Consider the following 24529-nt stretch of genomic DNA (forward strand, 5'->3'; position numbering starts at 1 on the left):
ATCGTGCACTTCTAGCGCTGAATCAGTGAGGGAGAAACAGCAAGACAGCAGTGGTACCGAAACATGGATCTATTCGCACCGTCTATTGCTCTATTACTAACGAGCAACTCAGTTACCAGTCAATCCTCCGCTGCGCCGCCACCCGGATTTCTCGCCCGGCTCGAACGTTTCCCGTTCCAGGCATGGCGCCCACGGTCTTTTGCGGCCGCAGACCTTTGTTGTACCCGAGCTTCTTGTCAAGACTGGCAAACGGATTGGGTGCCTCGTCCTGCTTCACGGTCCACTTGCTCGTTCCCAGCACATTGTCCATCTCTTGCACGGGTGGCAGCTTGAGGTACACCCAACCGTCCTCCCGCTCCTCAGCTGGGAACGTGGCAATGGACATGCTGGCGTCGTTGGAGCACGAGCCGGCGCCGGCATCCTTCTTGTCAAACTCGATTTCACCGTTCAGCTGGAAGTTCCGCTTGTGGTAGGGGCAGCTGACGTAGAATTTGCTGTCCTTGCAGTCGGGCGAGGTGACTTCGCCCACGAGGCCGTCGGAGAGGCCAAACGTGCGGCGGTGAGGGCACATTTGCTGACTGGCGTAGTACTTGCCCTTCAGTTTGAAGACCGCGAGTTGCGTGTCGCCGCGTATGACGGTCTGTGACGAGCCCGTGTCCAGGTCTTGGAACTTGCTCGCTTCGACGATGGGTTGCCATGTCAGGCTGGTCCACCGAGTCCCCTTGAAGTCTTCGTGCACTGAATCCTTCGCCCAGTACGCGGGTCTGAATTGGCCTCGCTCCTCGACCTTTTCCACCGCAGGCTCTCTGTTATCTGCCGTGTTTGCGAATTGCTGGAACGCCTTGCGCTTCTCGGGGTCGTTCAGCACCTCGGTCCACTCGCAGAAGAAGGTGCCGACAAGCTCTTGCATTTGCTTCTCAAGCTCCGCGCAGATACCGAGCTTGTCCTCTAAAACGACCTCGCGCAGATACTGGATGCCACCGGGCAGGTTTTCTACCCATCTAGCCGTTCTCTGCAGCTTATCGGCTGTTCGGATGTAGAACATCAAGTATCGGTCAAGGATGGGGATGACATCGTCGGGAGGCACATCTTTGGCCAGGATTTCCGAGTGTCTCGGCGTCGCTCCGCCATTACCGCCGACGAAGATGTTGAACCCTTTCTCCGTGGCAATGCAGCCGAAATCTTTGTTCTGGGCTTCGGCACATTCGCGGACGCATCCGGAGACACCTCCTTTTATCTTGTGTGGAGCTCGAATAGACTTGTACCTTTCTTCGAGCCGGATGGCGAGGCCAACAGAGTCTCCGATGCCGAAGCGGCACCACGTCGTACCCACACAGGACTTGACAGTGCGTAGAGATTTGGCATAGGCATGGCCTGATTCGAGTCCTCCGGCCACCAGCTCCGACCAGATGTCAAGCAGATCCTGCTTCTTTGCACCGAACATGTCAATGCGTTGGCCACCAGTGATCTTAGTATAGAGGCCGTACTTCTTCGCAACTTGGCCAATGACGATGAGCTTATCGGGACTGATCTCGCCACCAGCCACGCGGGGAATGACAGAGAATGTACCGTTGCGCTGAATGTTTCCGAGGTACCTGTCGTTCGTGTCCTGGAGTCCATGGAGTGGCCTTTCCATAACGTGCTTATTGAACATGCCGGAGAGAATCGACGCAACGGCGGGCTTGCAGACTTCACATCCGAGACTGTTGGGATCGGTGCCGCTGTCTCTCATGACCGCGCCGAAGTCTTTCAATTTCTTGACGTAAACAATGTTGTAGAGGTCAGCTCGCGAGTATTTGAAGTGAGGACAAAGATGGTTCAACACTTCTTGACCCATCTCCTTCATCGTCTTGTTGAATATAGACTGAACCAGAGGCATACAACCACCACAACCCGTGCCGGCCTTGGTGCACGACTTAACGTCGCCAATCGATTTGCAGGAACCGTCCTTGACCACACTGGCGACGTCGCCTTTGGTCACGTTGTGGCAAGAGCAGATTTGTGTGTCGTCGGCCAGGTCGTCGGCGTTCTCTTCACCGTCCTTTGATGCGCCGATGATGAATTGAGATGGAGGCACTTCCAGTTGCTTCTTGTTCTTGACCATAGGCACCAATTTGACATAATCTCTTGTGTCGCCGATCATCATCCCTCCCAGCAGATACTTGCCGTCCAAGGTGAACAGATATTTCTTGTACACGGCTGCAAAGGGATCTCTGTAGGTGAGAGCTTTGACGGCTGGGGGCGGTGGGCCCTCAGTGAGATTCTTGACTTTGTCTTGACCTTCGGTACCTTTCCTCTCTTCCCGCTTGACGTGCCTTTTGGGAAGGTCCTTTGGTCCATCTCTGTCCGCGAAGAAATCTCCGAAACTGGCAACTTCTACGCCCAGCAGCTTCAATTTCGTGCTCAAATCTGGTCGTTTGAATGTCCGAGGGCTGTGGACCTTGGCTTGGGTTAGATTGAATGACAGAACATCGGCTTGCTCAACGCCTGGTGCAATAAGACCAAACGTCTGGTTCTCCCAACTTGCACATTCGCCGATGGCGTAGATGCTAGGGTCGCTTGTCCTGAGGTCGTTATCGATTACGACACCTCCCCCTCGATCGGCGCATTTCAGTCCCGCTGCCCTGGCTAACTCATCCCTTGCTTTGATGCCAATTGCAAACATGATGCAAGAGCACTCCATCTCCTCACCATCCTCGAAGACGAGACCCCTCACAGCGTTGTCTTCATTGGTCAAGATTTTTCCAACCCTCTTGCTAAGCATGACGTCGAGTCCGAGGCTGCGGACAAGCTCGACGACCATACCACCAGCGTCTCCGTCTAGCTGCCGCGACAGCACCCATCTGTTTCTTTCAATGAGTTTGACCTGCTTGAATTCCTCCAGATCCATCATGGCTTTTGCCGCTTCAAGGCCGAGAAGCCCGCCACCCACAACGCATCCTGTCGTGCCCTTGACGGTTGCAGAGAATGCGATGAGTTTCTGGAGATCCTCAATAGTTCTGTACACGAATACTCCCTTGGCATCATGGCCGGGAGTATGTCGGGGGAGGACGGCGTCGGACCCTGTGGCCAGCACTAAAATGTCGTAATGTATGGTGTCGCCCTGAGCCGTTACGACAACTTTCTCCGCCGGCTTGATTTCGGTGACCAGAGTATTCAAGTGGTAGCTGAAAGAGTCTGGTGCATGGCCTTTATACCAGGATTCCGGGTTGAGGTAAAGCGACTCGACTTGCCTGTGCTGAAAGAAGCTTGTCAATCCGACGCGGTTGTATGCGAGATGAGGCTCTTCGCCGATAACCACAACGTCGTATTCTCTCCTCTTAGCATCAAGTTTCAGCAGCTTCTCCCTGTCGAGCTCCTATCAGCTGAGTGCTCTCGTTTGGTTCCAGTTCGGTCACATTGTGAACGAAGATGGTGAAGGAGACTTACACAAAAGCTATACCGACCATTCCCAAGCCAACAACCACCACCTTCTTCCTTTGACCTGATGCCGGCTTTATGTCACCATTGGCTTCCACGCCCTCCGGAATACGGCTGATGGCCATACCCGGCGACGATGTTGACCATGACATGCTGTCGGCCCTCTTCAGCCTCGCCTGCCGATATTTGTTGGATCACTCTGTTGGGCGCACTAATGTCGATACATTAGAAGGGCAGGATCGATCTGCCTCGAGTAAGAATATCACACCGAAAGCTGGAAGGGGATCAGAAAAAAAAAGAAGGGAAACTTGTCACTGGCCGCCTGGAACTCTGCAGACGCTGTGCAAACCGGTGACGCCACTCACGCAAGCCATGATTTCCGCGGGGATGTAGCATAAAACACAGTCAACCAACGAGGGGAAGGATTTCGCCTATCAGCGAGGTTCAGCGCTGCGGGTGCAGGCTATGACTGCCCCAACCCATCGGGGATATTCTGCAGAGCCAATGGCGGATATCGCATTGTCATTTTCTATCGTCATTGCAGTCGTCTGGGAAAGTCCAGACAGAGGGGCCGCGATCGTGCAAGATATTGAAGATCACTTTCTCCACGGTCTCTGGAGATTCGACGGTTGTGGAGCGGAGAGATAAGAGCCCAGGCTCGAGTGGGAGAAGGACGAGTCTTGAGTGGCCGTGAGACGTTGCGATAACATGTTCGCTAGCGCATCTCGAGGATCTACTAGCGCCGTCACGTTCTGTCACAAACTGCAATAATAGCGTATTTGACGAGCGTCACGGGATTGATAGTGTCACGTGATACGATTATTGCGCACCTGCTTCTCCGTGGCCGGCGCGCTCACTCTCCAACTTCCCTGCGGTAATGCGCACACCGATCTAGAATGATTTTCAAGCTCTAGGTCTGTAGGACTGGTTCCTTCAGTTCTACGTCGGGCGGCAATGGCAGAATCGACAAATGTGCCAAAGGATCTGCACACGGATTAAGAGACGTGTCCTTGTACCGTCTCCTTGACCGCGCGCTTCTCGAGTCTGAACTCTGGCCTCCTCTCCGAACTATCACTCATGAAGGACACCTTTGCCCTTGTGGCAGCTTTTCCTTACTGTCCGCACGTCTTCCTCTCCCACCTACTCAATACATCTGCCGCGGCCGTTACATCGAGTTGCGCTCAAGCAAGATGAGCCCTACACCTGTGCTTTGGACTGATGTTCCCTCTTTCGATCCGCCTTCCTCAACAACGATTGATAGCAAAGCCCGTCCCTGGAGGGATTGAAGAGGAGGAGTATGACATGCGCATCAAATTACAGAGGCTGCATCTGAATCGAAGCGTCTGACCACAAAGATGATAAACCCGATGTTGTGGAACTGTTGCGCGCCGCTTGTCGTTGGGTGAGCGCCGGCAGTGCCGGGTCCCAGACACGTCTAAGTGGTTGTGTGCCGATTCTAGCGCTTGTATCCCAATTATTGTTGTCAATTGGCGAGCGAAGCGAATCTCACTCAGATGCCTGTTCCCACGAAGGCTCGCAGGTTTTCATGGGTCCGACATGGAGTCTGTACTTTCGCCTGGGTATAACTCTATCTATCAATATTTATCTATGGGTGCGACCTCTCCAGTCTGTTGCCAGAGAATGGCGCGAGGATGTTCAGCTGAAGACCTCATGTAAGGTCACGCCTGAAAGGTCTTCGCTTTGTCTCCAGCTTCACCGAGCCGTATGACATCAGGGTCTTTTTTTTTTGCGTTAACTCATATATCGTGCTTATACGTCAAATCTTGTCACTGGTCAGCAGCAATTTCAAATATATACAGCTGGCCCTATCATCCCTAACCCCAGCTTGCGCCATGATGCCCCGTCGCTGGCAATGCAATTTTCAGAAGAACATCAGCTGGTCATCGCCCCATCCCTGCTCCAGCAGCGCTTTATGCATGGTCTTTTCCATCGCCTCTGGACCGCAGATGAGGATCAGCGTATCGTCCGTCCTCGTGGAGTGGTCTTGGACCAATTGGCCGGTGATGCGGCCTCTGAGGCCAGTCCAGTCTTCGGGCGCTTTGGTCAGGGTGTGCAGGACTCTACATCTGTGCTCATTCCCCGCCAGGAGGGCGTCGAGCTCTTCTTTGCACAGGATGTCCTCGAACAACCGATTCCCATCAAAGATGATGCATTGCGTCTTGTCACTGGGGTCCCGGACCACGGCACGAAAGACCTGGTAGATGGGCGTGATTCCACTTCCTCCACAAATCATGATGAACGACTTGACGATTCTCTCCTGCCCGGACACGAGACACTTGCCGTGTCCAACGTACTCGAACTTGCCGATCGGCCCCTTCATCTCGATGAAGTGCCCAATGGGCAGGGCGTCCATCGCCTGGGACATCTTGCCTCCCTTGTTGCCCGCATCGGCGAAGTACACTTTGACGAGCATCTCCATGAAGCCCTGGTCGTTGATCTCCGAGATGGGAGTATAACTACGGATGATGGCCTCGCGGGTGGCGGGATCCCGGAGCCTCACCATCAGATGTTGTCCAACGGGTAAGCCGAGGCGTTGCTCCGGGTGTTCCAACTTGTAGGTAAAGATGCGCGTGTCCCACGACACGATCCGCTTACCGTGGAGGATGGCCTTCTTCCATGCTTTGGGATTGAGGAAGGTCTCGGGAGGTTTGCCCGACTGGTCGACCTCCGTCTCGCCCGCCGCCAAGGCAGTTTTGGCAGCCTCGTCGAGAGAGCCGACGTGATACTTGGGCATCATCGCCTTGGCGGTCTCACTGTGGATTGCCAGGAATTCCTCGGTGCTGTCAAGGCCCGCCGCCGAAATAATGCTCTGCGCGCCGCCGGGGTGCTCCTTCAGGAATGCCGTGCCGTCGTATACTTCGCCCTTGACCACGAACCACGGCTGCTGTTCGGTGTCGTGTTTCCGCAGCTCGTCGATGGTGATAGGGTTCTTGAGGCCTTCCTTGACCATGGAGATTTCCTTGGCCTGTTCTTCGGCCGGGGCCACTGGGTCTTCGCCCTCGAGTCTCTCTCCCCAAAAGCCGTTGGCCAGGTTCCCACCAGCCTTCTTGACCCTCTCCATCCAGCCACCAGGCATAAGTGCAGGCCGGGTTGGGTGTTCGAAGCGAAGGTAGTCGCCTTCCAAGGTGATTGTCACGCGGAACCAGGGATTGTTCATCATACCAAGCACAGACCAGTACATGTCGCGCGGCTGAACATTCATGCTCTCGTCCATTGCCCGCACGAAGATGTCTTTGGCTCTGGCGAGATCTTCCGTGGGCAGATTGATCGACCAGAAGCACCAGCAGAAGCATGTTTCGCGCCACGACATGTCAAGCCGGCCACCAAAAAGATCTTTCTCCACCTGTCGGTATCGATCCTCAGCGTAGTCGATCTCCGCGAGCCGCCACGTTTTGCCCTTGTCCAGCGAGATCTCGACCCGGGTGATGCGCCGCCCACCTCCACTGTAGGCGTATCCTCTGGCTCGGTAGGTGCGAGGCGCCCCATTCAGACAGAGCTGCTCCTCGTGCCGTGGGTAGCAGATGGCAGAGTTGGGGCTAAGGTCGTATATGGCATATCTATCATCCGTCCACCATTTGGGGTTGCTTGCCGACTCCTCCGGAGAGACCATGGTCGGCAGGACCCGGTTGTCGTAGATGTGATACCAGTTGTCGCTGGGTGCATCGGTGACGATCAGCTTCTTCAGCCATTTGACGGACCGACCCCCAATCTGGCCGGGGATCACCGCGCGCAGGGGCTTGCCGTGGTCCGGCCGGAGCGTCTCGCCGTTCATTTTGTAGGCGAGCATGAAGCCGCGATTGGGGTCCATGGCCCAGTTCAACTTGACGGATGTGCCGTAGAAGCCATTGGGGAGCTTGTCGGCGCCTTCCATACAGACATACTTGGCCTTCCGCTTAGGCTTGGCCCTTCTGATGACCTCGGACATGACGACGCCGGTGAAGAGCGCCGTCGAGAGCCCAGCAGCGCCCCACGAGAACCCTTTGCTTTTTCGGACCATGTTCTGCTCTTTCCTCCGGTTGCCCGCGCACACCAATGTGATGGGGTATGTCACTTGCTGGTATTCGGTCATCAGCTGCTTCAGCGATATGGTCATCGGTTCGTCCACCAATCCTTCGACGGTGAATTGCCAGTCGATGATGTCTTCGTCCTTAACCTGAGGCACCGCACCATGGTTTCTGACATAAAACAGCTCTGGACTCGTCAGGAACCCTTCGTTGAAGAGTTCTGTGAGTGGTGCTTCGACGTTGAACGGATGAACTCCAGTGAGTCTGATCAGTCGGGGGTCACGCGGTACATGGCTGTCGGGGGTCTTGAGATCGAGGTCTAGCACCTGGGTAGGGGCCGCGGTCGGCGGTGGAAGTGGTATTTCGATCTTCTCGTCGTCCAGATCCGATATGCTACCGTCTGTGGGTGGCGGTGACGGGGGGAGGGCATCTTTGGCCGGCTGGGTTTCTAACGCTTCAACCTTTTCAGGGATACCCTGACTGTCTGTCTTTGAATCTTCCATTCTAGCGGCGTGCGAAAATACGACGACGGCGGAGTTCCCACATGCGGCAGATCTTCCGTGGTCGATAAAAGCCGTGAGAATGAACCTCTAGCAAAACAACTGAGAAGAATGAGAAAGAGACAGGAAGCGGCTGGCCCAAGATGGCCCAGGGCACAATGGCCGTCGCTTTGGGGTATCACGAGAGCGTCATAGGGCATCGAGCAGCTTGTGAGGCCCACCCCGATCGACCTGCGTCAGTGAAGGGTTTTCTAAATCCATTATTTGATCGCCTGCCATCCCCCCAATCTATGTGAGAGGGACAAGCAAAAGATTCCGTCTCGATCGAACTTGCAAAAAATCGATGAAGATCCGCGGGACAGGAATCAGAGAGTGGTGCTGGTGGTGCGAGGAGATGTTGTACCTTCCGCTTATCTATGGGCCTTTGCTGTTTCTGGCTAGACTGGTTTTTGTGGTAATGCCGTTACACACGGCCGCGTTCTGTCTGACAACGGAGATTGCCTTCAGGCTCGCCGCGCGGAGATGTTGAAGCGATTCGACCACGCCGGGGCAGTGGATCAGGAGTTTCGAGGTGGGAATCTCGACACGAGGACTTTCCATTTCCATCTCTGGACCTGACCGTGGCCCTGAGCCTCGCTGCTTCAACCTAAGATGCTCCTGCACGTGACTGAGTATGGTGGTAGTTGGCCTGAGCAACGGATTAATCGCGGCCACAATCTGGGCCAGGGGGCCCTGTTCCCGGCACCCGTCTATAGTTGCCAAATTATCGCCTCTGCCTAGCCTACAGTACCCATAACTTGGCACCTGATTCAAGGTGACGTAATGGTCACAGAAGTTCCCTTTCTCTAAATTGGGTTAGTCTGGGTTAAGCTTCACCATTATCCTACAAGTACTTCCCCCTTGCAGTTCCGCATCGCCACGAGGACATCGAGTCTTAAGTGCTTCATTGCTCAGGCATGTTAGCGCTTGCGCTGTTATTTTTGATGGCAAGGTAGATTCAGATATCCCTGTATCCTGAGGTACCTCTCAGTCCTCTCGCAAGTACATAGTGTATGAGTCTGGTGTTGCGCCGCCAATAGGCTGTGTGACAAATAAGTCCTACTGCGGCAGAAATAACGCCATAATTGGGTTATTTCTGTTGCTCTTTTTTACACCTCCGTACTCCAAAGCTCCGCAGTGCACTCAGTCACAGCTTAACGGTTGTACAGTCACATGACTTGGTCACGTGAATTATCTTGGTGCGATCACTGAGGCGCACACGACCCCTTTTTCCTTCTCAGGTAGATTTCCTTCCTTCTTTGGTTCAGTCAATGATCAGTTCATCCAGTTCGCTCTGTTCTCTCTGTACTCTTTACATCTGGCAAGGGCCAATTAGGTGGAGGTGGGCTGCAGCAAGCGCAGGACCATTTAACTTCTTCCTTTTTGCTCTTTTTCAAATCGGATTTCACCCCGAGGTCGTTCGCCCCGCTGTTTCTGCTTCCTTGACTACGGTAAGCTAAGAAAGTCTACTCGCACGGATTACACTGACGGCGAATAGACCTTCTATACTTTGTCATGATTCCGTCTTCCAGTCAAGCCGAGGGCTTGTCAAGCGTGTCTTCCAGACCAGACTGCGCTGAGCAAAACAACAACCAGAATCTTCCCAATAAGCGCCCCCGCAGGCTTTCCGATGACCAATACATTCACCCTGGCCCAAGCCCATCAGGCCAGAACAAGTTTCCGACAACATCGAGCAGCAGAATAATTGAAGGCTCACTTAGAAGCAACCAAAATGCTCCCGGGATCAAGATAATCTTCCCTCAACACACCGAAGAAACGTTCGGAAAATACACTCAGGACCAGGGCCCAGCTGTTGTGCCCATGCACCGAGAATTTTCGCATGGTGACGCCCGGTTCACGCACATTGGGGAATTAGGTCGCGGCAGTTCTGGTACCGTTGACAAAGTCGAGCCAAGTGGTGGCATATTTCTTCCCGGCAAAATCTACGCACGGAAAGCGTTCACCATAAGGCGCCGCCAGTCCACGTCCCACGAACTCGCCCTGCTCGATATGGCACGAACACTTCTACACCCGAACATTCTCACAACAATCATGACTTACGAGGAGGAGCGTGACGCCCACAGCTCACAGTACGGCATAATTTTGAATCCAGTGGCGGATTGCACGCTTCGAGCCTTCTTAGAAAGGGAAGATGGGGCCAGCGACATTGGGGAAGCCGCTGCAAAACGCGTGGCAAAGTGGCTGGGCTGCTTGGGAAGCGGATTAAGCTATCTACATGCCAAAAACCTAATTCATCGACGAATTTCGCCATTAAGCATTCTAATAAGAGGGGGAGAAATATTTTTTGCCGAGTTTGCCATCTCAAATCACTTTAAAGCAACGGAAAGATTGGTTGAGGACTCTTCGAGGGCAAATGCGATCTGGGAGGTATACCAGGCGCCGGAAGCCCAGACACAGCAGCTGTTGGGCACGAAAGCTGATATATTCTCCTTAGGATGCGTTTTCATTGAGCTACTAACATCCGCCTCTAGGATGCCGCTCAAGACCCTCCAGGATTCGATCCGACAACAACCTTTCCCAACTTACCGCCACTGGATCCCAAAAACTCTGGACTGGCTTGCTCAAATCCAGAGCCAGCTCACACTCCCCACTCTCCGTCGCTTCAGCCCATACTGCGAGAATATGCTCAAATTGAATCCAAGTACCCGCCCATCTGCTTTCGCAGTCACAAGGTTCTTATTCGATTCCAACCCGAAGCTTTCAGAAGGGTTTGAAGCGACGAAATCAGTCTGCGACTGCCTTTTACCTTGGTTGGGCAAGTTTGACGAACAGTGCAGAGTATTGATGTGTGTATCCCCTGGTCTCGAGAAAGCAATGTTTGACATTTCCTTAGCTCACTACCGGAAACAAGCCGCAGCGCCCTGGGTCCAGATGCATTGCTGCCGCCGGGCCGATACCAATTACCTACGGACTCGTACGTCTTCCCCCATCCAATAGCTTGCCTCACGGCTCACAAAGATCAGCCTTACAAGAAACAAAACTTGTTCTTACTGTCCCCAAACGTTCGACAACCCCTTAGATGTTCTCTTTCACGTGGCTACACAGCACCGTGACAAAACTGTTCGGGACGAAAGCTTGGTTTGTACTTATGGCGAATGTGCCGGTAGACCCCCATTCCTAGACGAGCGTCAATATGAAGATCATCAACACAACTTTCATCGCGAAGGTTTCCCTCAAACATCAGACGATACACGCCAAGGTACATCTCGCGACGCATTCCAAGGGAGGATGGAAACGTGAGGACCAAGATCCGGGACCGGATGTAATGTCAGAGACAAACCTGAAGGGCGAATCTACGTTATGTTCGATTTCTAGGTGTAATATAGGTGTACTCTCGGAGACATTGGATTTGCGGTGGATGAAACTGGGACATTTGCAGCCCGCAAGCGAGCATTGTCTGAGTGTGGATTTTGGGTGATGATCCCTTGTCTGTTGCGTGGCCGCCGATTCGATATTCACCGCTGAGAAGACGTAGCATGCACGGAGTAAGGCAGTGGAGATAATGACTGGTGAAGTCTATGAGAGTAAATTCGGCCAACATCCTTATCTACCTCTATGATCGGACAGTGACAGACCGAGGCTGAGGAAGAGGCCGGGATCAGTGTAGAATAATATAATGACTGCGTTGACGGCAAGTCCGATGGCACCTTTGATCAAGTGGTTTGGTTCTTCAATTTTGCGTGCCATATCGGGGATGCGCCCTCCGAAACAAGCTATCATCATTTCTGAATGAGACTCATACCGGATATTACAAAGCTTTGATTCGACAGGTCAGCTCTCAGATGTGAAGTCGACAGAAATGATCAAAGTTCTTGACTCGGATTCTCGGCGGATTCGCACCCGAAGAACGCGTTGCACAACTGCCGGTCACGGTCTGTGCATTGTCTTGGCGCGTCACGTGGCACTGCGCGCACGACTTTCGCGCCCTTTTCCTTTCGATTTCCTTATTCTTCGGCGCAGTCAATCGCCTGCAAGCAGAGCTACATGCGGATCCAGCTGGCACGTTTTGTCCGTCAGGGATTCTCTCGTATTCGACTCGCGCGTTCGAACTGGGGATTTTTGCCCCCAACGTTGCCATCCTACTATCGCAGTCGGTAACCTCCGAATCCACATCGCAGGCAGATCGACACCGAGAAGGGGGAGGGCAGGAGTCCACGTTTCGGCATCCGCAAATTAGGTGAGTTCCGCGACCGGATTTGCGGTCACTCGCGGACCTTCGTCTCCACAGCCAGCAACGATCGCCCTCGCTATGCTCCTCTCCCAAGATTCCATCGTGATAAGAGCCCGATTTGACCAGACCCCGCATGTCCAGCCAAATGAGACGGTTACATCGCTTGATGCTGTCGGCCTGGTGCTTACCAAAGGATTGCGGCATACACGTTGCCTTATCTTTCCCTTCTTCGCTATTTCCACCGTTATAATCTTAAAGAAGCCAAGCTCAGAGAAGCTCAGAGAAGCTCAAGAGCCAAGTCTTGCGGCCAAGCAAAGATGGCTGAGAAGACCGTTATCGACAACGAGAAATCAACGCCGTCACCCCCGGCTGCTCGGTCGTATTTTCCGTCGAGTGAACGCAAAGTCCATGACTCCAGCGTGACTTTCGAGGAATACTACTATTACGCGCAGCGCACACGCGAAGAACAACGACAGCTACAAGCTCCGCAATGGCAATGGCGAACCGTCTTCTCTTCCCGAAAGAAAACCGCAGATCCTGTAGAAGATGACCATGGATTCGAGCCAGCTGCTGGTAGGGTCATTACCGAAGAAGAGTGGTCAAACGCGAATCGAGCATTCCGTACAGCTTCATGGGGAGCAGTATTCTACCTGGTGAGCAACTTCTCAACGACACAGTCCGCGCTAATAGTCTAGATCACCACCGATATTCTTGGCCCATTTACTGTTCCACGCTGCCCACAACAAGCCTATCATGATCTACTTGTAGAACCAAGCAAAACGCGCGTGGAGGACTAGCCACTACGAGGCTCCTGAAACCCCCAGTGCTCCGTGCCGAATTTTGGATTCTCGACTTTATCTGCACTACAGCCCTTCCCCAGATAGAAGGGTGATAGGTACATATATGACGTTCCTGTTCCATCCTGCTTCAAAGACTCCCCAAATATCACGGCCCGAAATCCGCAACTGTCCGGGTCGCGCGTTGAGGACTGCTCCTTTTCCTTTTGCTTACAAGGAGATGTTGAGCCTCATGGTGCTGCGGGGGTCGTGCTTATAACGAACACTGGCCAAAAGTACGAGGCGCAGGGCAGGCACAGCACGACTCTACGGGATTGATTGCTGACGGCCTTGCCACGGTCCTCGGAGGACCTCTTTATCCTGGAGTGTACGTTGTTGTCATGGTGTTCGCCTGCCTCAAGAGGCAGCGCATCAATGGTACAAGTGAGCTATGTCGGGTCGATGCAACACTTTTCTCTTACCTATGGTTTGTGATGCAGGCTCCACGCCCAGAGAAGGAGCGTTTGAGCGGGTCGTCTGGTAATACTACAACAGCAGTATTTCGGACGCCACGACGCAGGCCATGAAGACCAACAGCCGCTATTGTGTCGCGATCGCTGGATGATCCTGAGGAGTGTCTGCTCGCGCACGACATTGCCGTCGACACGAACTCCTCTATTGGGCATTGCAGAACTCTCAGTGGCAACCAGGACATACCATGGCTTCATGGGCCTCCCAAGCCCTCCGTTTGCACTTATCACCTCGATCCAGGCTGCTAGGGCTTGTCTCAAGCCTCCGGCAACAATGGCTACGACGAAATTGAAAAAGCCCTAATTGTCGGAACCAGGAGCATCAACCACAGCAGCAGCTTCAAAGTTGCGGTAATCGACCAAAAGACTAAGAAAATTCAGCACAGACAAAAGAATAGTGTTGGAAATAGTATATTAATATTCGCGGGGCGGAATATATACACCCATCGCATAAATAAAAACACCCCGTTAAGTTACCCACAAGTCCCCAAACATTGTACCAACCCAAGCGCTATTAAATCCCAGTACTCAAAAAGCATCGGGGCAGAATTGTTGTGTTCTAGCCCCGCCCCCCCTTCTCAAAATTCTAGTTCCTCCTCGACGTGGGCACGTTTAATCCATAGTAAGCCCGGTAGGCCTCGTTCACGCCGCGGTGGTGCTCCTTTGCCTTTTGGGAGATGTACTGCGTCGCGGACTTCCACGAGCTGTGCACCTTGTTCCGCAGGCCGGTGCTGTCGGTGCTGGCGACGGTGCTGGTGGTGCTGGTGATGGATTGTCGGGCCATGGCGATCTTGTTTGTCACTCGGATTGAGGTTGGAAGGGGTATGGTAGAATCTTGGAGAAAGAGAGAGAGAGAGAGAGATGGTGTAGTAGTTTGTTTGGTTGCCTTTCAAGCTTGGTGGTTCGTTTGAGGGCGGGTGTTTGAAGGGTGATGCTGCTCTCAAGTCTGACTTGGAATGTGTATTTGGAGTTTCGAAGTGCAAGCTTTAGACTATTGCTTTTGACTGAATACTATGAGGAATGGTTGCACGTGTGGGGATGATTTGCCAGGTAAGACGCTCTGTGTATCGATGGGAATTTCTAATGTCGCTGGACGGCGGTGCGTTGATACATATATATACACATCAAACATACCTGTGTAATCCCCAGATCCCTTTTGAGTCACGTCGTTGTTGTATGCGAGAATTTTTCGCTCCACAGCGGCGTATGTACAAACACGCCCTTTGCAACCCGCTCGCATGGGAATTGTGGCTGGTATGTGGGGATGGCATTGTTCACGAGGCGCAAAAAATAGCATGGTTTCAAAGAGAGGCTCTGAACGCAACTGTGGCGCTATACGATGTTGTAATTGGGGCAAGTTACTTCGGGTGGAACCTTCCATGACCAAGGGCGCGCGCCCTTGCTTCGCAAGATTTTTCTTGCAACCATGTGGTCCGTGTGTCTTCGCAGGGCGTTCTCGAGTGTGTCAGATACGCGGTCGTTGGGGGGGGGACGAAGTAGTCAGATTGGTGAGAGGGGGGGCGGCTGGAACATGGGATCATGACGTCTGTCTTGGTAAGAAATTTGACGGGAAGGCTCAAGGCTCTTCAAAGGGCGTGTGGCATGTCACCGTTGTCTTGCCAAAGGGCTGAGCCGGTGGCGCTGCCTGAGTGGCTTAAATGACTCAGCCGTCTGGCCTTGTCCCAATGGGGCATCTGCTGCCACGCTAAGGCTCGTGGACTTATGTAATATTTTTAGAGTAAGCAAGCCCCTGGATGTCTTGGCGCCGAGGCCTTTACGCGCAAATCGGGGGGTGGTACTCCGTATTATTGTGTCGTCACCGCCAAATATTGCGCCATCTCTCAGGGAAGAGCAAGTGGAAGAATACAGGCTGAAGTAAGCAAGAGCCGCTTCAGCCCAAAGGCGAGATGCTTTCTTGATCGCAACGACGCCTGCGATGTCATGAACATGAACGTGCCCAGGGGATGTGTCCTCGCTGAACGATGGCGCTTTCAGCCTCCAAGGTGGGTGGGAATCGTGTGGGATCTGTGTGGGATAGGGGCTTGGTCTCCCATCCAGTGCGCGAGAGCAGCTCGTATTCACCCTACGCATGTGTTCTACAACTCGACAAACGCATCCGATCCACCCGAAAACCTCCTTACGCTGTACCTGCGAAATTCCCACCCCTATGTTGTGCTTGAATCTGAAACCGCACTAGGGGGGAATCTTAGTTCCGAAACTCCAGATTTGAAGTGATTGAGTGACACTGTAACGGGGCCTAGACTGGCCACTACAAGTAGTCAGGCCGCACACGGACCAAACGGGGTTTTGGCCCTGTGACGGTTTCACCACATTTCCCCTTGTCTCACGCCCGAGACTTGCACCTGCATCACCTTCTAATCTGCAAAAAAACAAAAAATTCCATAGATATTCCTTGCACGCTCACAAAATTACTTGCCTCCCCGCAAACCATCAAACCCGTGCAGCACGTCCTCGTTGACGAGTAGACAACCTTCTGGGGCAATCCCATAAACGTCCATTTGCCCCCAAGAACAGGGCTCAGGGAAGAGAACTTGCGAAGATTCGAACGAGAAAAACGAATGAGCGAGGGCGACAGAGAGACAGCAACAATCGCTTCGCCCTATCAGCTTACCCTGTATGATGGGAATTAGACCCTCGTAAACCCAGAGAGAAATGCACAGACTTGAGCTCCAATTCGACTTCCAACACCCATCGGTGCTTCGTTTCGAAACTGGATAAACTGCTGATGGGTGTTCTTGCTGAGTCGGCGACGTTTGCCTGACGGATTTGTGAACTTGCTAGACCTTTGAAAGGAACCAGAACCTAGTTCAACTCGTTTGACAGTGTAAGGTGAAGACTCGGCAAGTCATGTATGTAACCAGCTGCGTTCGTTGGCATCGCGTGGGCGTTGTGTAGGCCTTCGCCCACATTGTTCATTGGAATCCTGGCATGTTCTTGGGCAGCACCGCTTCTTCTCGTAGACGAGTGTCGACGCTTTCGTTGTCCATTAAATGTTGGACGAACCGGTCAAGGATCGACGTACACGATCAATGGAAGAATTCGTTCCCTAATCAAGAGTACGAGTAATTGAAGAATGTTCTGCTGCGCAAAATGAGAGAAACAGGCTACTCTGGAATGCGGCAGCTCGGTCCTTGTGGGGATGCCGCAACCCTGGAAAGTTGACGCTTGCTATTTTTAGCATATCAGTGACCGGGCGCTGCGTGCTATTGGCAATTCCCCGTCGCGGACCACCAATTAGGGTTGGCGGGCCCAAGTGGTCGGGTTCGGTAGCGACGAGTGAAAAGGCTGGGGTCAACGTGCTCAAAATTACTCGGGAAACGTCTCCCCGGACCTCCACCGCTGTGCTGTTGTACGGGAACATCCGTCCCGGCCAAATGCGGGGGGGGGGGTGGGGTGTGTTGGGACTCCTCGTTCCTCAACAAAAAGGTCGGCCTTACTGTCACAGGCTTAGCGCATCTTCATTGCGGTGCACGGCCTGCCTTTCAAACCGGATTAGTGCTCGAGGAGTCGGAGGGCTTCCCCGAGGCGCCCGTTCCACAAAGGGCCACTTGCAGAAACAGCACGCGAAATGTGACCAGATTTCCACGAATCGAGGACGGCAACGTGGGTGACACTCTGGGCACGCTGAGGCACGCGGTCCTCCGCCGCTAACCAGGAGGATCGCGCGTGATTGGGTTGATTTGGGGCTCGGCTCCCACGAGTCCGCCAATTCGGGTCCACGTCTCGAAGGAGGCAGGCCTGACAGTCAGCGAGTCATTTGAAACCTTGCCTTGGCGCACGTGACCAGATCCCCACCGGGAAATTCTTGGCCTGCGAAACCCGAACTTTTTTTTCTTCAGCGGACTCTTGTAGCCAGGACTCGGTAGTGAGCTGCGAACTGCGAACTGCGAACTGCACAACACCACACAAGGCCTGCGTCACCTCTTCCTCTTCGCCATGCCTCAGAACGAGTACATCGAGCGCTGGCAGAAACAGCATGGCAAGCGCCTGGACCACGATGAGCGGGTGCGGAAGAGAGAGGCCCGAGAAGGGCACGCCCTGTCCGAAAAGGCCCAGAACCTGCGCGGCCTGCGGGCGAAGCTGCACCAGAAGAAGCGACACGCCGAGAAGATCCAGATGAAGAAGGCCATCAAGGCGCAGGAAGAACGCGACGTCAAATCCGCCGCCCCCAGCGAACCGTCCTCGACGCCCCTGCCCAACTACCTGCTCGACCGATCCCAGGCCAACAACGCGAAGGCGCTGTCGAGCGCGATCAAGAACAAGCGGGCCGAGAAGGCCGCCAAGTTCTCCGTGCCGCTGCCCAAGGTCAAGGGCATCAGCGAGGAGGAGATGTTCAAGGTGGTCAAGACGGGCAAGAAGACGGCGAAGAAGAGCTGGAAGAGGATGATCACGCAGCCGACCTTTGTTGGGCCCGACTTCACCAGACGGCCCGTCAAGTACGAGCGCTTCATCCGGCCCATGGGTCTCCGCTACAAAAAGGCCAACGTCACACACCCGGAGCTGGGCGTCACGGTGCAGTTGCCCATCATCAGCGTCAAGAAGAATCCCCAGAATCCACTCTACACCCAGTTGGGGGTCCTGACAAAGGGCACTGTCATCGAGGTCAATGTGTCAGAGCTTGGGCTTGTCACGACTGGCGGGAAAGTCGTGTGGGGAAAGTACGCGCAGGTCACCAACGATCCGAGTCGCGACGGATGTTTGAATGCGCTGCTCTTGGTTTGAGAAAATGCCAACCACGAGAAATTACAAAGTTAAAGGTGGTTCATAAGGGTGACAAGCCTATTGACCACCCTGCCCAGGATGATGTGCTGTGTCTCACAATTCCTCGGCAAAAATGGCATGGTCAGCATATCCCATTGCTTTAACCGCGATTTTTGCGCTCTGAAGCAGCCTTGCTTTTAGACTCAGACTCTGGCCGGGTCTCTCAACTATTGAAATGCAAAATTCACCACGATCAGCATTCCGTCACACAACCAACCTTTAGATTCCAAGGGGGGAAGAGCTGGAAGAAGGGAGCGACTCACAAACATTGGTGATCTTGGCCATAACGCCATAGGTCGCCTTAAACTCCAACGGTTTGAGGCACCTCCAGATCTTGAGCACCTCTTCCGGCGGCAAGGGGATGAAATTGGGGATGCTCCACAGAAACTGGTACGAGATGGTGTCGCTGCGCTTGCCCGGGTCTGGATTGTGGCTCGACTGCACGGCGAAGATGGTGTCGGCCACGAACAGCGTCGGCACAGGAGTGTTGGGTGGCAGGGAGTGCAGGACCTGGCTGCCGGGGAAGTGGCCCCCGCAGATGACCGACGTGAGGCCCGGGAGGAGCTCGGTGCTGGGCTCTTTCAGCAGCTTGAGAGTTGCAGAGGGTGTGTCTTTTCTGTTGGCCCAGACCGAGTCGACTTCGGTCATGTACACGGGGCAGTCAAATGTCGATGACCAGTCCGCCCAGGTCCTAGTGTCATAGGGGCCGTTCAGCACCGAGAAAAATCCCAAATTTGCGAATTTGCGGGAGAGGAAAGAATATAATCTCTCCAGTGAGACGAGCAGTGAATATAGATGGAGAGACAGAGGGTGTCTTACGTGTAGAAGTGCGGGTGTGAAATGATGATGAACTTCAACCCGCCCAACTCGGTGATCTGGACCCCAACACCATCAAACTCCATCCATATAAACCAAGCAGCGTGTCCAAAAAAAATCGCCCTCCTTTTTCTTCTTCTTTTCTCTTCTGACCAAAATAAAATTGAATTGAAAAGGAAACACAGAGTCAGGGAAAACGGAAGTATGTCGCTGGCGATTTTCGAGGGCGACGGGCCCATGGATATAGATATATGAGTGCGAGAGTACAGACATACCTTGTCCACGGTATCCTGGTCCAGATACGCGATCAAGTCCCAGAGGACATTCCCGTTCGGCGTGCGGATCAAGCGCGCGCCCTGCCCGATTCCGAACTGTGGCGAAGCAAGCAATCACAACCTGGTCTCAGCATCGGGTTCTGTTCAACGCGGCGAGGGACAACATGTAGACGAGCCGCGCAAAGGGACCGTGTGGAGGGAGGGGTTTTACCTACCTTTGGCTCGGTGTGGATCTCGACCACGGTGTCGTTGTGCGCGCACGGCTCGAAGACGTTCCGGTACGGGCCCTCGTGCAGCTTGCGCAGCGTCGTGAACGCCTGGCCCGTCGGCGGGACGAATTGGCGGGGGTCCTAATGTGTAGACAACACACACACGGTTCGGGTCAGGGCGTTTGTGTGTCAATCAATCAATCAATCAATCAAGCGCCAGCAAAGGAATGCGAGGCTAGGATGGGGCTTGGGGTAAACCGACTTCGCAGATCCGGCACTCGTCCTTGCCCGTCGTCTCGTCCACCTCGTACTGCGCGCCGCACGCACAGCAGATCAGGAGATCGTCCGACGTCGTGAGCTTCGGCCCGGCCATTGGCGTTGATCCGGGGAAAACTTGAGCCAGATCTGTCTTGGGGAGTGATGGGTCGGAGTATACCCCCAGGTTCTGCCCTTGGTGGATGATGGGGATCTCTTTTGATGACTGCTTGGATAGCGACTCTGCTGGAGGTTGATGGTTCGTAATCGTCATGGAAAGAAGAGAGAGAGAGAGAGAGCGCGAACAACAAACGGAGTTGTCCGTCATGTCACAACACATGCTGAGCCATCACGAAGGATTCAGTCTCACCCGTAATTCAGATACGTGATCTACAGCCTTCAGGTAGAGAAAGAACACGGCCGGTGGTGTCCCACCTTCGTCGCGCGACTCTTACATGTATAGACTGGCCGTAAACACCACATCTCGTCGGATCAACTCCCTCGCCTTTTCCATCTTTGCATACAGCGAGGGATCCCCGATCAGCCTCGCGGCACTCATCACCTCCCGGCACGTCTCGTCTAGTCTCGTAATCACTCGGACAATGGTGCCCTCCATCACATCCGTCAGATCGGTGATGCGGTTGAATGACATCCCCCGCGCCCATTCATAGACCACCTCGACCAGTCCGAATCGTTGTCTCGAGACAAAATCATTGGCATCGTCGGAAGAGAGGATCACCTGATGCAGGATCTGGTAGTGGTTAACCCTCTCGGAGATTTCGATGATGGCTTCTTTGCCACGTTCAAGGTTCCCGCCAAGTTGTGGTTCGCTGTCCGTCTTTTCTTGGAAGACAAAGGACGAAAGGAGGGCCACGATTTCTTCGGGCTCGAACCTGGACTGCCGTCAGCTTGATCTGGGCTTGCCCCATTCGTCCTCTCCCGCCCAACTTACGACGCAAGCACGTTCTCCAGAATCAGTTCAGTGATGACAAGCTCGTCGCCCGAGTGGATCTCGCAGGCGACTTTGCCCTTCAGCTGAACGCGAGACTGTTCATCGATGAACCCGAGATCCTTCAGCACTGCAGTCCTCTGCTGGTAATCCGGCAGCAGTGACAGATTCTGGTCAGACATTAGCATTTTCAAGGATTGAATGTTTTCCTGGATCAGCCACTCGTCATGCTGCATGCCGTAGTGCTTCAAAAACTGGGGGCACTGCAGGCATCGACTGTTCTCGAAAATCTGCGCGGCCTCGTTCCTCTTGTGCAGCAGATCGCGGATGTGCAATTCATGCAACTTGCTCCACTCTTGCTCATCCCACGCCGTCGAGATCCAGGATGAATAGACGTTGACGAATTCTTCTTCGGCGAATTTCCGTTGCGCCTCATCGGACTGGAGCAACGAACGCAGATCGACCTGTTGATTCCGATAAATGTAAGTATTACCTTTTCTCGTCCTGTTAAACCTGCGGGGACCTCTGACCTTGACAACCGTCTGGGTAACACATTCCACATCGTCCAACGCAACCTGGGTGACCCGCCATTTGACCTGGGAAGCCCTTTCCGGCAAGGGGGAGAACATCATGCGCACACGCGGCAGGTATGGAAGCAGATCTCGCGTCGATCGCTTGGCGTCAATATGGGATATTTCAAGAACTTTGAGGCCTCGATTCGCCCCGGCCCGTACTCCGTCCTCGAGGAGCACTCCAACCGTACGGATGCCGTCCTACACAGAGGAGTTAGGAAATCGCAAGAAATCGGGAAGAGCCCCACTCACTTTTTTGAATACTATCAATCTCTTAGCAGTCCAAAGGCGCCGTCCGACCGGCGACGACAGCAAATTAATGTGGAGTTCCTTGGTTAGCTGTTCGAATTGCATGGCTGCTTCGTGACAGGCCTCCGCGTCGATGTCGCAGATGTCGCAAGGTTCTCGCTTGATCTTGTCCAAGGTTGCCTGGGACAACGCGACCTGCTCCTCGTGTTGAGGCAGTAGTGCTTGTGTCGCATTCTCCGAGAAGCTGCGCTTGATCATTTCTTCAATCTTCAATGCCTCGACTCGCATGAGGTTCAGGATCATGTTGTAATGTAGTCTAAATTGGCTGCGTAATTTTGTGGCGGGACCAGTGATCATCTGGGTCAATTCTGCCGCCGAAGGTGCCTCAGTCTTGCCCGGTGTCACGATGATGACTGTCCCAACAGTGTCAAGGCCTCGGCGTCCGGCGCGGCCAGCCATTTGGGTGTACTCTCCGGGTAGTAGATTTCGAAATTCGCGGCCGTCATGCTTGCGATACCCCGAGAAAACAACTGTTCGCGTAGGAAGATTCAGGCCCATCGCAAATGTTTCCGTAGCGAATAGCACCTTCACCAAAGTCCTTGCAAAAAGAATCTCCACAATCTCTTTCACAATGGGCAGCAGACCTCCGTGGTGGACGGCGACACCGCGGCCGAGCATCTCACGCAGCCGTCTGATTTGCGGCAACACTCGGTCTTCAGGTCTGAGTCTTGCGATTGACCTTTCGATAATCATGTGAATGGCGCTCTTCTCTGCTGCAGTGCAGAAGTCTTGGTTTGAGAGGGAGTCGGCGTTCTCTTCGCACCTCTTTTTGGAGAACACAAAGATGCAGGCCGGTAATAGATTCTCTTTTCGCAGGAACTGGACGAGATGCACCCAGATGTTCCTGTCTTGAGCCGCCGTCGTTCTCCCCCCACCGCGTCCTGTTCGCGCAATATTGCCTTGGCCGCGGTTCGGGACTGCTCCCCGACCTCGCTGCTGTGCACCACCTCTTTGATTCGATCCGCCGCGCTGAGGCTGGGCGCGACCCCCGCCCCGCTGTCCTGACGCGTGTCCTCCACGAACAGGCGCCTGGGCTTCGATGGCTTTCTGCTCTTTGATTTTATCAAGTCCCGACAAGATATCGTTGGCGGCTTTCCAGCCTTTCTGAATGAACCGTTTCTCGGAATCCACAATCTTGTGTATCTCTTTGCCTGCCCATAGATAATGCTCCAGCGGTACCGGTCTCTTGGGCGTGGAGATGACGTAGATGTCCTTCTTCTTGGTACGCCCAACCCACGACGCAAATTCGTAGGTATTAGGGACGGTGGCGGAAAGCAGGATAAGTGTGACGTGATCGGGCAACATGATAATGACCTCCTCCCAAACAACTCCTCGCTCAAGATCATTGACATAATGAACTTCGTCAAAGATGACAAACTCCACATCTCGAATGAGGTCGGCACCACGATAGAGCATGCTTCGCAAAATTTCTGTCGTCATGATGAGGCAGCTGGCTTCCGGATTAATCTGGACATCTCCGGTTAAGATGCCAACGTCGTCGAAGACGTTTTTGAAATCGCGGAACTTTTGATTGGACAGGGCCTTGATGGGGGAGGTATAGATGGCCTTGGTCATATGCTTCGCAGCCAGGGCTATGGCATATTCGGCAACGACAGTCTTGCCCGCCGAGGTGTGGGCGGCAACAAACACCGAGTCGCCACTTTCAAGATGATAGATGGCCTCTTTCTGAAAAGTGTCGAGTTCAAAAGGCCACGTCCGCGCCATGTCAGGGACTAATTCTGCAAAGTTTGGAATGGCCTTGTTGATATCCACCACGTGAGCCCATGTTTTGCCTGGTGCCTTGGTAGTTGCTCGCAGCAAGTCTCCACGCGGCTCCAAGGATGGGAATTCCACTGGTAGGAGGTCATCCAGGTCGGCATATTCGTCGTCCTCGTCTTCTTCCACAGCTACATCTCCATTCTCCGAGGCAGCAGCCGTCTCCCCATCGCGCTCATCCACCTTAGGGCCTAGTTCAGTTTCTTCGTCGGATTCCAGTGTCTTTTCTACGTCTTCTGCATCTTGTTGCGCCTCGGTCGATTTCTTGTCGGAAAATCTCATGCCCCTGGTAAATCCCGGAGGCACTTGCAACAGGCCATCATCGACTCCGAAATTGATGATGCGAGCGAGCCCATTGGCCTTCTTCGCCGGCCGTCTATGTTCTTCCTCTAGTCTCACCTGGTCCTCGTAGGCTTGAATCGTGTCGACCCCATCCAATCCACCAGGCGCAAAGGGGAAAAACCCCGCTGCCCCTCGCACAAACTCGGATCTATTTGCTGGTCTCCGGAGAAGTGACGTCGAGTTCTTTGCAGTGGCGCCTGAGGCGGGCACGGTGACCTGACGGTAGGCTGCGACCTTGCCTTCCAGCCCTTTGCGGGTGAAGCGAGTGACTGTCCGAGTCTGAGTGGGTGCTAACTGACAGAGCTCGGTGTAATTGGAAGCCTGGTAGTCCCAGCGCTGCTGCAGCTTGTTTAGCCACTCGGGAGTGAATGTGGTTGGTGGCGACAGAAACTGCGTCTCCAGCTCATGTTTGATCTGTTCGGGGGTCTCGGGAGTGTGCAAGGTGCGTGCCATGGTGGACGGAGTGGTCTGGCCAGGGTGAGGGAGAGTTGAGAGTTAGGATGAGGATTAGCTTTTAGGGGGCCAGCGGTGCGGGTGTTTGCCGTTGCTGGCTGGTGGTGCGGGACTGACCTGTGACAGTTTGGTGATGATGGTGGTGGTGGTGGTGGTGGTGGAGGTCGTGATAGGCGGTGTAACAGTGTGGCGGGCGACCTGTGAGCGGGTCACGTGATGAAGACGGAGCCGGCCTGGCCCGGCCATGCGCCAAGCCTTGGGGGGACAAAAGTGGGTCTTGGGCGGCATCCGCCCAGACGGTCCAACAGA

General features: G+C 53.9%; 8 protein-coding genes across 9 annotated transcripts; 3 read left to right on the plus strand and 5 right to left on the minus strand.

Moving 5' to 3' along the window:
* Nucleotides 1-75: 75 nt before the first annotated feature.
* On the minus strand, nucleotides 76-3585 carry PV07_08908 (nitrite reductase [NAD(P)H], large subunit). Its single transcript, XM_016396113.1, has 2 exons — nucleotides 3430-3585; nucleotides 76-3347 (listed from the first exon to the last, which is right to left on the minus strand). Exons 1-2 carry the CDS (start codon nucleotides 3570-3572, stop codon nucleotides 113-115), a joined length of 3378 nt encoding a protein of 1125 aa, XP_016245969.1. The 5' UTR covers nucleotides 3573-3585; the 3' UTR covers nucleotides 76-112.
* A 1717-nt stretch (nucleotides 3586-5302) lies between these two features.
* Nucleotides 5303-7959, minus strand: PV07_08909 (uncharacterized protein; the record flags this gene model as incomplete). Its single annotated transcript, XM_016396114.1, has 1 exon — nucleotides 5303-7959. Exon 1 carries the CDS (start codon nucleotides 7946-7948, stop codon nucleotides 5303-5305), a length of 2646 nt encoding a protein of 881 aa, XP_016245970.1. The 5' UTR covers nucleotides 7949-7959.
* A 1306-nt stretch (nucleotides 7960-9265) lies between these two features.
* Nucleotides 9266-11540, plus strand: PV07_08910 (uncharacterized protein). Its single transcript, XM_016396115.1, has 4 exons — nucleotides 9266-9435; nucleotides 9483-10791; nucleotides 10839-10919; nucleotides 10969-11540. The coding sequence occupies exons 2-4, from the start codon at nucleotides 9500-9502 to the stop codon at nucleotides 11243-11245; spliced, it is 1650 nt and encodes a 549-aa protein (XP_016245971.1). The 5' UTR covers nucleotides 9266-9435; nucleotides 9483-9499; the 3' UTR covers nucleotides 11246-11540.
* Nucleotides 11541-12423: 883 nt separating this feature from the next.
* PV07_08911 (uncharacterized protein) lies at nucleotides 12424-13243 on the plus strand. Its single transcript, XM_016396116.1, has 2 exons — nucleotides 12424-12829; nucleotides 12872-13243. The coding sequence occupies exons 1-2, from the start codon at nucleotides 12494-12496 to the stop codon at nucleotides 12971-12973; spliced, it is 438 nt and encodes a 145-aa protein (XP_016245972.1). The 5' UTR covers nucleotides 12424-12493; the 3' UTR covers nucleotides 12974-13243.
* An 825-nt stretch (nucleotides 13244-14068) lies between these two features.
* On the minus strand, nucleotides 14069-14266 carry PV07_08912 (uncharacterized protein; the record flags this gene model as incomplete). Its single annotated transcript, XM_016396117.1, has 1 exon — nucleotides 14069-14266. The coding sequence occupies one exon, from the start codon at nucleotides 14264-14266 to the stop codon at nucleotides 14069-14071; it is 198 nt and encodes a 65-aa protein (XP_016245973.1).
* Nucleotides 14267-17348: 3082 nt separating this feature from the next.
* On the plus strand, nucleotides 17349-19261 carry PV07_08913 (ribosome biogenesis protein NSA2). The gene has a single exon (XM_016396118.1). It carries the CDS (start codon nucleotides 17440-17442, stop codon nucleotides 18223-18225), a length of 786 nt encoding a protein of 261 aa, XP_016245974.1. The 5' UTR covers nucleotides 17349-17439; the 3' UTR covers nucleotides 18226-19261.
* On the minus strand, nucleotides 18152-20093 carry PV07_08914 (the record flags this gene model as incomplete). Of its 2 annotated transcripts, XM_016396120.1 has the most annotated exons (6): nucleotides 18152-18431; nucleotides 18528-18955; nucleotides 19084-19139; nucleotides 19356-19451; nucleotides 19571-19705; nucleotides 19827-20093. In XM_016396120.1, 6 exons carry the CDS (start codon nucleotides 20091-20093, stop codon nucleotides 18319-18321), a joined length of 1095 nt encoding a protein of 364 aa, XP_016245976.1. In that variant the 3' UTR covers nucleotides 18152-18318. The 2 variants fall into 2 exon arrangements, with proteins under 2 accessions (XP_016245976.1, XP_016245975.1); XM_016396119.1 differs by having other exon boundaries at nucleotides 19084-19451.
* Nucleotides 20094-20189: 96 nt separating this feature from the next.
* Nucleotides 20190-24340, minus strand: PV07_08915 (uncharacterized protein). Its single transcript, XM_016396121.1, has 4 exons — nucleotides 21593-24340; nucleotides 21299-21541; nucleotides 20772-21232; nucleotides 20190-20712 (listed from the first exon to the last, which is right to left on the minus strand). Exons 1-4 carry the CDS (start codon nucleotides 24218-24220, stop codon nucleotides 20271-20273), a joined length of 3774 nt encoding a protein of 1257 aa, XP_016245977.1. The 5' UTR covers nucleotides 24221-24340; the 3' UTR covers nucleotides 20190-20270.
* Between the last annotated feature and the right edge of the window lie 189 nt (nucleotides 24341-24529).

Source organism: Cladophialophora immunda (genome assembly GCF_000835495.1).
Source record: "Cladophialophora immunda strain CBS 83496 unplaced genomic scaffold supercont1.5, whole genome shotgun sequence".
In the NCBI taxonomy this organism is placed as follows: domain Eukaryota; kingdom Fungi; phylum Ascomycota; class Eurotiomycetes; order Chaetothyriales; family Herpotrichiellaceae; genus Cladophialophora; species Cladophialophora immunda.

Bases quoted from the DNA above. Each gene is read 5' to 3' on its own strand.
- PV07_08908 (XM_016396113.1), bottom strand. From the start codon at position 3,572: ATGTCATGGTCAACATCGTCGCCGGGTATGGCCATCAGCCGTATTCCG. The intron at 3,348-3,429 runs GTAAGTCTCCTT...GGAGCTCGACAG, and splicing joins ATGGTCGGTATAGCTTTTGT to GGAGAAGCTGCTGAAACTTG.
- PV07_08910 (XM_016396115.1), top strand. From the start codon at position 9,500: ATGATTCCGTCTTCCAGTCAAGCCGAGGGCTTGTCAAGCGTGTCTTCC. The intron at 10,792-10,838 runs GTGTGTATCCCC...ACATTTCCTTAG, and splicing joins GAACAGTGCAGAGTATTGAT to CTCACTACCGGAAACAAGCC. The intron at 10,920-10,968 runs GTACGTCTTCCC...CACAAAGATCAG, and splicing joins TACCAATTACCTACGGACTC to CCTTACAAGAAACAAAACTT.
- PV07_08911 (XM_016396116.1), top strand. From the start codon at position 12,494: ATGGCTGAGAAGACCGTTATCGACAACGAGAAATCAACGCCGTCACCC. The intron at 12,830-12,871 runs GTGAGCAACTTC...CTAATAGTCTAG, and splicing joins GGGGAGCAGTATTCTACCTG to ATCACCACCGATATTCTTGG.
- PV07_08913 (XM_016396118.1), top strand. From the start codon at position 17,440: ATGCCTCAGAACGAGTACATCGAGCGCTGGCAGAAACAGCATGGCAAG.
- PV07_08915 (XM_016396121.1), bottom strand. From the start codon at position 24,220: ATGGCACGCACCTTGCACACTCCCGAGACCCCCGAACAGATCAAACAT. The intron at 21,233-21,298 runs GTCAGAGGTCCC...CGGAATCAACAG, and splicing joins TTACCCAGACGGTTGTCAAG to GTCGATCTGCGTTCGTTGCT. The intron at 20,713-20,771 runs GTAAGTTGGGCG...ACGGCAGTCCAG, and splicing joins CTGGAGAACGTGCTTGCGTC to GTTCGAGCCCGAAGAAATCG.